Below are 13362 nucleotides of genomic sequence, written 5' to 3' on the forward strand. Positions count from 1 at the left end.
ACAAAAATATTCTGCTGCCTCTCCTCTACGGTATATAATATTATTATCATTTTACCGAGGCGTTGCTGGGCTGGCAGTGTAGGTTTACGTCGACGCTACCTGGCTATACCCGCCTGCTGTGCGTAAACAAATGACATCATAGCGCACAGCCCAAGAACTGTCCACAGAGGGGAAAAAATAAATAAAACTGTCCGCAGAGGAAAAGATGAAAAGGCGAGAAGTGTGTTTTGGTCCCAATATGGATATTCCGGATGATTTTCTCATGGATAGTACGACAATGAACAGCAGCTAAAGCAGCCAGTTTGATGAGGATGCACTTCCAAATTTGGAGAGCAGCGCGCGCCAGCTGACACGACAAAAGTTAAAGTGAGCCAACTTTTTATGTACGCGTTACATGTTATGTATCTCAGTAAGTGATAATAATGCAAATAACATGCATTTGTCATGCGGTATGCATTTTCTGAGTCCCTCCGTTCACGCCCAGTCGCCCAAAATGACAGATATTCGCCCTCAGCGAATATCTGTCATTCACACAGGCTTCTTCTAACTGTCACAGCACTTACAGGTAACTCCAGACTGTGTTTGATCATTCTGGAGCTGATCAATAGGTGAGCCTTTGCCATTCTGGTTATTCTTCTATCCATTTTGATGGTTGTTTTCTGTTTTCTTCCACGCGTCTCTGGTTTTTTTTGTCCATTTTAAAGCATTGGAGATCATTGTAGATGAACAGCCTATAATTGTTTGCACCTGCGTATATGTTTTCCCCTCTGCAATCAACTTTTTAATCAAACTACGCTGTTCTTCTGAACAATGTCTTGAACGTCCCATTTTCCTCAGGCTTTCAAAGAGAAAAGCATGTTCAACAGGTGCTGGCTTCATCCTTAAATAGGGGACACCTGATTCACACCTGTTTGTTCCACAAAATTGACGAACTCACTGACTGAATGCCACACTACTATTATTGTGAACACCCCCTTTTCTACTTTTTTTTACTAATAGCCCAATTTCATAGCCTTAAGAGTGTGCATATCATGAATGCTTGGTCTTGTTGGATTTGTGAGAATCTACTGAATCTACTGGTACCTTGTTTCCCATGTAACAATAAGAAATATACTCAAAACCTGGATTAATGTTTTTAGTCACATAGTACTACTATTATTCTGAACACTACTGTACATTCAATTTAGAGCTACCAATTCACCTCACCTGCATGTCTTTGGATGTGGAAGGAAGCCGGAGCACCTGGAGCGAACCCAACATGCAAACTCCACACAGGAAGGACCAAGTGAGAAGGGAACCAGCAACATTTGTTGCTGTGAGGCAACAGTGCTAACCAGCAAGCCATCGTGCTGCCTGTCCTCATACAGATGAATCAAATTTATATTTATTATAAATTATATTTATATCAGATTTATATATATTTCATTTTTTACAATTGTTTTTTCAGTTATTTTAACACTAATCTTATCTAATTGCTCATTTCATTTGACAAAAAAGTTAATTGTGAGAATGTATATGAGCTGCAGCTGTCCGAAAATGCATCATAAAGAGAAAAAAAATTGAAGAGGGAAAAAAGCATGTATAAGTTGCATTGGTTTGTAAGTCTCATTTTTTATTTACTTGTTTATTCATTTATCTTGAAATGTGGTGCTACTGCTTCATTCCACAAGAAGCAAAATTAACCAGTGCATTATTTATTCAAAATGCAAACACTCATTAGCGAGCTAAGGCTAACAGGCTAATTGATATTATTGTATGTACACAGAACTCAAGAATAAACTTCCTGACACCACTGAATAGGCAAAAACATATTTTAAAACACTGATACATTTTTAAAACATAGTTAGCTTGGATAGTATGGTTGCTGTAGTTGCTTTAAATATGGAAGGTTCCTGGTTGAAGAACACCCATGTCTATTTTTCACATAATATGTAGCGGAACATGCAGATCCATATTGGATTTGCTGTGGCCACCCAGAGCAAAAAGAAGCTGAATAAACTCACCTTTATTAGCCTTACCTTAGCCTAGCTGTCTTCCTTATTGCTGTACTGGCTGGCCCACAAAGTCCAAAAAAAATGGAGTGTCAAGTAATATGAAGGTTATTCCCTCTATTTATTCAACATTATATAAATGTTATTCCCTGTCTTGATTAAAGATGGGGAATATGTGGTTTTTCAAGTTGAGATCATAATTTATTGATTTCACTCATTCTCTGAGACTCAGCATGTCCTCCTGATTAAGATCATCAGCTTCTTCTGGTTCTTTTTGTTTTATAGCAGTTATTATCTAACTTAATGGTGTATTACCATCACCTTTTACTCTGGAATGTAGATCAGACAGTATAGGAGCACTTTATCATATGTGTAGATGGGGCTGTCACAATTATTACAATATTCGCCAATCATGATTATTTTTCATATTTGCGATTATTTTTCATATTCGCGATTACCGTGAATTATTTATTTTATCCACAAAGCATAAAACGACTCAGAATCTGACGTCATTGTGCTGCATCCTCGCTCACTCTGTTTCGCTCTCGTCTTAAGGCAGGACAATAACATGGAGGCTGAGGAGCGATCCGTCCTGCCGTCTGGATAAGACAGCCGATTAAAACAGTGGCCATCTTCTTTAAAGCCGTCTAAAATGCGGAGTTTACCGAAGGAGCTGTCGCAGGGTCTCGGTATACCGCAGCCACAGAGCTCCGTGGCCACTGAGAGAGGTTCTTTCCCATCTTCAATCTTGTCCAGTTTGTCCGATGTTAAATCTTTACGCCGTTGCTTTTGCTGTTCTTCTCATTTGTTCTCCATCTCTTTCCATTCCTCAAACATTTTATTTTGGCCAAAAATATTAAAATTCACTTGGAAATCCATGTTTTATCGCGTTTCTGTCATTCACCTGTCAAAACACAGCTGATCTGCACCAACTGATTTCCACGTTGCCAGAGCAGAGTGATTATAACAGTGACTTAACTCGCCGAACTACGTGTGCGTATACACGAAAATAATGCACGCCAGTTCAATCAATCAATTTTATTTATATAGCGCCAAATCACAACAAACAGTTGCCCCAAGGCGCTTTATATTGTAAGGCAAGGCCATACAATAATTACGGAAAAACCCCAACGGTCAAAACGACCCCCTGTGAGCAAGCACTTGGCGACAGTGGGAAGGAAAAACTCCCTTTTAACAGGAAGAAACCTCCAGCAGAACCAGGCTCAGGGAGGGGCAGTCTTCTGCTGGGACTGGTTGGGGCTGAGGGAGAGAACCAGGAAAAAGACATGCTGTGGAGGGGAGCAGAGATCAATCACTAATGATTAAATGCAGAGTGGTGCATACAGAGCAAAAAGAGAAAGAAACACTCAGTGCATCATGGGAACCCCCCAGCAGTCTAAGTCTATAGCAGCATAACTAAGGGATGGTTCAGGGTCACCTGATCCAGCCCTAACTATAAGCTTTAGCAAAAAGGAAAGTTTTAAGCCAAATCTTAAAAGTAGAGAGGGCATCTGTCTTCCTGATCTGAATTGGGAGCTGGTTCCACAGGAGAGGAGCCTGAAAGCTGAAGGCTCTGCCTCCCATTCTACTCTTACAAACCCTAGGAACTACAAGTAAGCCTGCAGTCTGAGAGCGAAGCGCTCTATTGGGGTGATATGGTACTATGAGGTCCCTAAGATAAGATGGGACCTGATTATTCAAAACCTTATAAGTAAGAAGAAGAATTTTAAATTCTATTCTAGAATTAACAGGAAGCCAATGAAGAGAGGCCAATATGGGTGAGATATGCTCTCTCCTTCTAGTCCCCGTTAGTACTCTAGCTGCAGCATTTTGAATTAACTGAAGGCTTTTCAGGGAACTTTTAGGACAACCTGATAATAATGAATTACAGTAGTCCAGCCTAGAGGAAATAAATGCATGAATTAGTTTTTCAGCATCACTCTGAGACAAGACCTTTCTGATTTTAGAGATATTGCGCAAATGCAAAAAAGCAGTCCTACATATTTGTTTAATATGCGCATTGAATGACATATCCTGATCAAAAATGACTCCAAGATTTCTCACAGTATTACTAGAGGTCAGGGTAATGCCATCCAGAGTAAGGATCTGGTTAGACACCATGTTTCTAAGATTTGTGGGGCCAAGTACAATAACTTCAGTTTTATCTGAGTTTAAAAGCAGGAAATTAGAGGTCATCCATGTCTTTATGTCTGTAAGACAATCCTGCAGTTTAGCTAATTGGTGTGTGTCGTCTGGCTTCATGGATAGATAAAGCTGGGTATCATCTGCGTAACAATGAAAATTTAAGCAATGCCGTCTAATAATACTGCCTAAGGGAAGCATGTATAAAGTGAATCAAATTGGTCCTAGCACAGAACCTTGTGGAACTCCATAATTAACCTTAGTCTGTGAAGAAGATTCCCCATTTACATGAACAAATTGTAATCTATTAGATAAATATGATTCAAACCACCGCAGCGCAGTGCCTTTAATACCTATGGCATGCTCTAATCTCTGTAATAAAATTTTATGGTCAACAGTATCAAAAGCAGCACTGAGGTCTAACAGAACAAGCACAGAGATGAGTCCACTGTCTGAGGCCATAAGAAGATCATTTGTAACCTTCACTAATGCTGTTTCTGTACTATGATGAATTCTAAAACCTGACTGAAACTCTTCAAATAGACCATTCCTCTGCTGATGATCAGTTAGCTGTTTTACAACTACCCTTTCAAGAATTTTTGAGAGAAAAGGAAGGTTGGAGATTGGCCTATAATTAGCTAAGATAGCTGGGTCAAGTGATGGCTTTTTAAGTAATCGTTTAATTACTGCCACCTTAAAAGCCTGTGGTACATAGCCAACTAATAAAGATAGATTGATCATATTTAAGCTTCCTTGAGCAGCCTGGTAGGAATGGGGTCTAATAGACATGTTGATGGTTTGGATGAAGTAACTAATGAAAATAACTCAGACAGAACAATCAGAGAGAAAGAGTCTAACCAAATACCGGCATCACTGAAAGCAGCCAAAGATAACGATACGTCTTTGGGATGGTTATGAGTAATTTTTTCTCTAATAGTTAAAATTTTATTAGCAAAGAAAGTCATGAAGTCATTACTAGTTAAAGTTAAAGGAATACTCGGCTCAATAGAGCTCTGACTCTTTGTCAGCCTGGCTACAGTGCTGAAAAGAATCCTGGGGTTGTTCTTATTTTCTTCAATTAGTGATGAGTAGTAAGATGTCCTAGCTTTACGGAGGGATTTTTTTATAGAGCAACAGACTCTTTTTCCAGGCTAAGTGAAGATCTAAATTAGTGAGATGCCATTTCCTCTCCAATGTACGGGTTATCTGCTTTAAGCTGCGAGTTTGTGAGTTATACCACGGAGTCAGGCACTTCTGATATAAAGCTCTCTTTTTCAGAGGAGCTACAGCATCCAAAGTTGTCTTCAATGAGGATGTAAAACTATTGACGAGATACTCTATCTCACTTACAGAGTTTAGGTAGCTACTCTGCACTGTGTTGGTATATGGCATTAGAGAACATAAAGAAGGAATCATATCCTTAAACCTAGTTACAGCGCTTTCTGAAAGACTTCTAGTGTAATGAAACTTATTCCCCACTGCTGGGTAGTCCATCAGAGTAAATGTAAATGTTATTAAATGATCAGACAGAAGGGAGTTTTCAGGGAATACTGTTAAGTCTTCAATTTCCATACCATAAGTCAGAACAAGATCTAAGATATGATTAAAGTGGTGGGTGGACTCATTTACATTTTGAGCAAAGCCAATTGAGTCTAATAATAGATTAAATGCAGTGTTGAGGCTGTCATTCTCAGCATCTGTGTGGATGTTAAAATCGCCCACTATAATTATCTTTATAATTATGCCAGTTAGACATGGAATTCTTACTGACCATGGTATAATCCTCAGTTATTACTAGTTGAACATAATACTAATCAAATAAGTTCATTCATTCATTCATTCATTCATTTTTTTTGTACCTGCTTATTCCATTTAATGATCACGGGTGGGGCTGGAACCCATCCCAGTAGTCATAGGATGACAGGCAGGGTAGACACCGGACAGGATGCCAGCCTATCACAGGGCCACATATAGACGGACAAACACAACCACCAACTCAGGCACACCTACGGACAATTTCTAAAGTTTCAAGTTCACCTAACCTGCATGTCTTTGAAAGTCAGAGGAAGCCGGAGCATTGGGAGGGAACTTGCACGAACATGAGAAGAACATGCAAACTCCACACAGAAAGGCCCACGTGGGGAGAGATTCCGGGTCCTTCTTGCTGTAAGACAATGGTGCTAACCACTAAGACACCATGCCACTCTATCAAATAACTTGAATGAGTACAAATAAACTAAACGAAACTAACACGAGTTCACTCAACATTGGATTTTCATTCAAACATTTTGGAGGTATTAGAAGAACAAAATGTTCCAAATGCAGCCCTCGACCTCATCTTTTTAAGTTGACTCCAGCAAGTTATAGTTTGCAGTGTAGCAGGTTCAGACACTTTGCTCGCATTGTGTATTCCGGTATATTTAAAATGTGAGCTCCATCAAGATGACAAATGTCCCACATGTCAAAAGTGCAGGTATCATCCTTTTCAGTTTTAGGAAGTTAGTGTTAGGCTAGATGTTTGTACATTGACCATGACTGATGTTCTTGCTATTGCCAATTTCACAGTAAGCATGATCATCCATTAAGGTGTTAATTAACTAATGACAACTGCTGGAATCTTCTCTCTGACGTTAGGATCCCTGTAGATGTCTGTCAGAAGTACGGTATATGTTGTGTCTTTCTAAGTGCTGTATGTGTACATGGCTGGCACAAGGTGAAGTACTCTCTTGAATTTCAGATTCATTTGTAGAGTTCATCTTGAGAAAGAGGGCCATGTTGTATGGACATGGTTTGAAAATGCTAAAGGTATATATACATTAGCGTTCTACTCAGAGCTAGCACAATAAGATGTCATGGCAACTGCTTAGCAGCATTTGGAGGTGTTGTGATTAATGTTGGCATTGGCGCATGCAGTCACCTTTCTATCCGTCAGCAAGCAGGTTTCACTAACACAAACAAATCTAATCCTTCCTGACAAACAGTGTTTGGTAAAAAAAAAAAAAAAAAAAAAAATACCATTAACAACACTGTTTTTCATTTCTTCATATATTTTCCTCCCCACCCCCAAGATGCCATGCCAACTTTCGATGATTTCATCACTAAATATTAATTCTACCAACTTTTGAAGTACATTAGCGTAGTTGTGATGCTTGTATACTGTAGCTAAGTGACACCATAGACTGTAGTCAAATGCATATTAACGGCTTTCTGTTGGCTCTATTTTTGCCACTCTTGTGTTCTCAAATGTTGAAGGTGCTATTCAAACAAACGTGCTGTCAACAAACGCGCAAGAACACGGTCTCTTGTCCAAATGTCTGGGTTCATCTTTTGTATGGGTTGTAATCTATTGGTTCTCTTGTTTGATTGTTCCACACTTTGATTGACTGGCACCTCTAGTCTTCCTTGTGTCATTGCTGGAGCTGAATTCCGCCTTTGTCTCAATTCAGCCGTCACCATGTGATCACGGTGTGTCATATTAGGTTTAATATTCAGGAATGTCAACACCCGAGATCCATTTTGTACGTCTACATGCCTGTTTTCTGTGGGAGCATGAATCGGTGTTGTGTTGTTGCGTCTCTTAAACCTTTAATACTGACGAAGTTTTCCTCCGTGCTTTGTGCCCTGCCCTCCTCCTTCTTCCCTGCCACCCTCCCCCCTAACCTCCCCTCCCCGCTATCTTGCACCCACTTCCCAGGTGTAAACAGGTGCACACCCCCCTCATACCCGCCCCCCCAGGACCCCCTCAGTGCGGGGCAGTATGAGGTAACGGAGGACATGGCACAAGGAGAGGTTTTTGAATTCAGTCAATCCAAAAGAGGCCAGGCTCCTTTCTGGCAGAATTTTAGTAGATTAGCTCCATTTAAGAAATAGAGACTTTTCTGAAGGACCAGCTATTTTTCTTAGAAGCACTAAAAACACTGGATAATCATGTTCCATGATGAAGAATATACTAAACCACACATACCCAAGAGACTTCGAAGGACCAATGCTACTGCAGAGTGTGACTGGAAGTTGTGAGAGGATTGAAGACGCGGATTTTACCAAACAAAATGGAAGAAAAAAAAAAAAACAAATCTTCACAATTCATGCTGTATTTGTTAGTAACATTCTTGGTTATCATGCTTCTCCAGCTCAGTCAACTGTCACGGAAGCTTTCCCTTGGATTCTGCAGCACTCAAGATTACATCATCTGAATGTTCCGGAGTAATTAAGATTGTTATTGTATGTCCGTCCATCACTTGCACAGTGGTGGACCAGGCGACCGGCGGCGCCAGCGCGAGCTCTTCGACCTGCCTGCCTGCCATCACTTGGAAAGAAACAAAGTCTCACTCATTGTTACAGGACCACAGTAGGTTGTTCCAAGTTGTATGGCTGAGATATTTGCTCTGCTGCTATGTGAGATTGCTTGTTGCATTCTTCTGAATGTGGATTGATTGGCTGTGGCGTCTGAAGGACCCGTGAAACTCGACTGTCAGCATCACCTCTGACTTGCGTCCATCTTTACGCTGATCACAGGCTTGTCAGGTCATCGCTGCTCTATTGGTGTGTGCGTCTGGACCTCCTCATACTGAATATTGCTTTTAACTCTGTCTGCGCTGACTCGTGCTCCGTTCACCGGGTGTCATGTTCACAGTGTTCTCCTCTCCTCTGTCACTCTCTGCCTCCCTCTCCATCGTTCCACACACCCGCCCAGTGGTTTTTAGAGGAAGAAGCTCATTCTTTTGGAATCCTGCCATTGACCGTGATACAATGGGTCAAGGAGCAAGTCAATAGTCAGAACATCAATAGACCGCTTCCATCCTTTCACCAGCCACTTTTGACAGGGTATTCATATCATTATCCGGCTGAGGGGCTGCTGACCGCGTTTTCCGGAGCACTTGTCACTCAGATGACACATCTGGGAGCAGAAGATAGGCAGACTACAGTCCACCTGTCATGTGTCAGAGCGCTACACCCCCCCCCCCCCCCCCCCCCCCCCCCCACCACCACCCCCACCTCCCCTTCCCTAGAGACCCACCCTGCAGCACTGTGCTGGCAGCTCGTGGGATATTTGCACAGAGCACAGCCTACCTCTGGGAATCCGCTCAGACCTAAAGTGAGTTTGATTCATTGGCTGAAGTCTAAAAGAATCCCTCTTTTTCATGTCAGCTGTTTAAAATAAAAAAGTCTTCAGTGTGCTTAATTATTTTGTCACTCAAAAAAAAAAAAAAAAAAAACGTATTCAGCCTGAAGAGTAGTGTTGTCTTATTTGAGGAATAAATGGTCTGTTATACCTACACACGGTGTGCAAAAGCGAAACAGCCAAAATAAGAATTAAACATCACCAAGCTGAAAATTGGGGAATTGAAAGTGTCTGGCACAATGCTGCAGGGTGCCGGGAAGGTGAATTTGAACGCAAAGCGTGCAGGCATCCTCTGACAGATTCATGCATCTCTGAAGACCGTCACTTGCTTTCCAAATCTGCAGCTAGCGCATCACCATTAGGGGATTTACGAAGGACTGTGGCCTGATCCACGCAACGTGTTTAATCCACAAAATCCGCACAGCTGCTCCTGCCACACAGCAGAGGTCTTAGACACGCCGCACATCATGAAGGTGCACTTTTTTAATTATTAGTATTATTAACAGGTGGAATGTAAGTGAGACATTGGCAGAGTTTGTGATCATATTTGGACCTCAGATTCAGAGCTTTTGGGTTGAATTATATCATCTGATGAACAGTGCATATACAGTATGACAATTTGTGCAATGTGATATATCATCGTATATCTTCACTATTCAACGCCGTGATACGAAAGAGTTACATATCGTTCTCTGTCATTTGTTTGCCTTCTTACAGGCCTTATAACCTTTCGGAGAGAGGAACAAAAAGACCTTTAGAATTGCTTTGTATTTTGTGTAATTTATGTTTTGTTTCAGTAAAAGAAAGTTGAGAAACGGCAAGTCGGCTGGTGGTATCTGTAGAGACGTTGGCTCCCAGTGAGATTGTTGTAGAAGTTAAGTCCCATGTCTGGCACAGCAAAAAGATATGGTTCCCAGGCCATGATAACTTCAGGTCCCGCCCAATCCCCCTACTCCACGCCACCGCCAGTACCAACATACAGATGCAAGCATGCAGGCAAACACATGAGCGCACATACACACGCACACGCATTCGCACTTGCTGGCCCGTTGTGCTGCCGAGAAGAGAGATGCTATCTAACAGTGCCTTCAGCATTCCACTAGTGATTATCTATTCAGTTTCACAAGCAGATTTGAATTATTTATGTGTTTTTCCTTCTCTCTCTCTCTCTCTATCTCTATCTATCTATTGCTCTCTGGGAATTCCGTCATTCCCAAGCATGTGAAATCCACTTGGACACAAGCGCAGAGGTCAGGCCTTTCTTCCTTCAGAGCAGATTCTGTGCTGTGTGACTGAAACACTTCAAAAAGTTCAAATTGCATCGCACCAACACAGCCAGAATTCCATTTTGTTGCACAGAGCAAGAATTCCGTTCTAATTTGAGATGCTTAGATAGATAGAATTCTTTTATGTCATCTATTTAATATGCTGAGAGGTCACTATGGTTTAATTTGAATATATATTAGACAAGAGGTTTTCATTAGTCCTTTAGGTTTCACATATCAAAGTTAAGTATATTATTAGCAGTGAGATATAAGTCAAAAGAAGAAGAATCTATTTTATCTTTATCAGCTACGCACTGTAAATACTGTAAAAAGGACAGATCATATATTTGGATATTGGTATTTTGCGTTGGAGACGAATGTTGTTCCAGTTCTCGCGTGCGGTAGACCTCAGTACCAGGTAAATGCATGCTCGTGGCATCCAATATTTTGCATGAGACTTAAGACAAATCCTAGACCTGTTCCGTTTCATATACTTCCAAAGTCGGAATCGTTCATTTGTGAGCCCATGCCATCTCACAAAAGGGAGTTTTTGTTTCCTGTATCCACATGTCTGTTACTCATTGCACATTAGAGCTCGTAACTATTTGTTATTTATTATCGAAGTGATGACGATGCGGAATGAAAGACTGAGCTGTTGAAATGAAGGCACTGATGCTCTCTTACCGTAATTCCTATTTTTATTCCACTACAGCCTGCATTGTCATCGCTATACCTGCTGGTCACATTTGGAATTGACAGCAAAGACAAAACGGGTATCAATTTTTTTCTACGGTAACAGCGAACCAAATAGGCATTGATTGTGGGTGTCTGTTCTGCCGAATCCCAGTCAGGTGAATTAAGAGACGGAAAATGCGAAATATGTTGGGATGAGACAAACAAAAAATATTAAAAAACAATCCTAAAGACACATACCACGTTGGATTTCACATCATGCTGTCATTTCTACTCTTCAGCGTAAAATAATTCTTTGAAGTACAAAGATTTCAATGTGCAAATTGTTTCCTTGTTTTATATTTATTGGATGCAGTGTCGGATTTTGCCACTTGGCAGCACTGTTTAAGAGATATGTGTATATAAGTTCTTTTTTTTTCCTGACATAATTACTGTATTGACCTTGGTGTGCCAGCGCTCTGGGCACATTAGAAAATGACTCCTTCTGACAAAACCGAGACACTTTGTCCTCAGATTAATTTAGCTATTTCTCTTGTTTCTTCATAGGATCTGTATATGAGCTGCTAACATTTAGCATAGTAGCATCTTTTCGTAGGATTTCTTTCACAGTCCAGATGAGCCACATTTAATGTGGTTTTTAGTGCCAACAAGGTGATAGAAGACTGAAATCCTGCTTTTCAAATCACATTCATTGTATAAAACCATGTAGATTGAGGTCTGGATTTGAACACTTAGTCCAACTTTTGTCACCATTATGATCATTTTGTCATTTTATTTTTTGCTGACATATGAGTTTATTTGATGTAGAAATCAAAAATCTAACGATTAATGCCTATTCAATCCAGAAACTGTGAATGGGAGAGTGGAGATGTCAACTGTATGTACAGTACGTTCTATGTTTTGATGTAATCAGAAGCACTGGGAATATGTTGTATTTCGCTGTTAAAAAAAAAGAAAAAGAAATCCATATCTGCTATATAGCTGTACTTTTGTTGAAAATAAACCTCTACAGAAGTGCATGTTGTGGTGCCATTATGTGCGTGAGAACACTGGTGGATTTTGTGTGGATTCATTTCCTGTGTGGAAAAACAGTGGTGGGTACAGTCTAGCTAATCAGCTAACACTTAATTAGCGAGGCTAACTTTTACGGGAACACATTCACTTTTTAGCTAACTGAATATTTTTAGCGGCCCAATTAGTCTCCGCTACTTTTAGTTCAGCTGTATGTCAGCTAACGTTTTTTTGAATAAAGTTTCATGGTCAAAAACACTTGTTCCTGTTGGAGCTTATATACTCATCCAGGAAGTGAAATTGACACATTGCGTGAAGACAACAAGCATCGCTTATTATATTACGTATAATAATGTTTCTGATTTAATAGCTTTTGTACTGTGAGTAAACTATATGCTAAATAAAACTAGATTATTTTCACTTGGTGATTTAATTTTTCATGTACATCTTGATCATCATCTGATAAACCTTTTTGGAAACTTCCCTGATTACGCATAAACATATGAAAATTTCAGCACTTTAGGTGTGTTTTTCAGGGTTGAGAATTCTAAAAAATAAGCCAAAGTTAAATATATACTATAAAGTTGGTGAAATTGTGTTTTGTATTGCACCAGCTAAGCGTTTAGCGGCTTATCATTAACACAGTTAACTTTTCAGTTAGCAGAATAGCGGTTACTGAAGCAGACCTTTTGTTAGCTGTCCTCACCACTGGTGACAAACACATTAAATCCTGGTTTAGAAAATTAATCCCTGAGTTTATAGTCACAAAAGAACATTTTCAACAACTTCATGCCACAGCCGACAAATAACTGCGCTCCATCAATAAGTAATAAGATGCATGCTAACGCATACTCCCTGATGACCGTGCAGAAGTGGAGACTGAAAGCTGTGCTTCCTTATGTTTTGATCTCCACAGATGGAAAAGTATTTTTTAAGATCTAAGACGTTCTGGTGGGATGCGAGTTTCTCCACTCACGCCTTTAATGTATAAATAAGAGACTTGATTTTGTATAGTTAAGGGAAATGAAAGGGTAACAGAGAAACGGAGGCCTCATTGTGCTGTGTTACAGCGGCCTCTAGTGGTCAGCAGTGGCGTTACATGTACAGACTGAATGAAGACTACGTGTTTAAAACCAAT

General features: G+C 40.3%; 1 protein-coding gene across 9 annotated transcripts in view; it reads left to right on the top strand.

Annotated features, from left to right (window-relative positions):
- Positions 1 to 12164, top strand: part of LOC117519628 (rho guanine nucleotide exchange factor 9) — a 148717-nt gene extending 136553 nt beyond the window's left edge. For 7 of the 9 annotated variants that reach the window (XM_034180901.1, XM_034180902.1, XM_034180898.1 and 4 more), the window contains one exon: positions 7828 to 12164. In XM_034180901.1, coding sequence (XP_034036792.1) covers positions 7828 to 8003 — 176 coding nt within the window. In that variant the 3' untranslated portion in view covers positions 8004 to 12164. Of the gene's footprint in view, positions 1 to 6870; positions 7059 to 7827 lie in introns of those variants that run through there. The other 2 variants (XM_034180899.1, XM_034180900.1) reach the window with 2 other exon arrangements.
- The last annotated feature ends 1198 nt before the right edge of the window (positions 12165 to 13362 follow it).

The sequence above is a fragment of the Thalassophryne amazonica genome, chromosome 11 (assembly GCF_902500255.1).
Source record: "Thalassophryne amazonica chromosome 11, fThaAma1.1, whole genome shotgun sequence".
NCBI lineage: Eukaryota > Metazoa > Chordata > Actinopteri > Batrachoidiformes > Batrachoididae > Thalassophryne > Thalassophryne amazonica.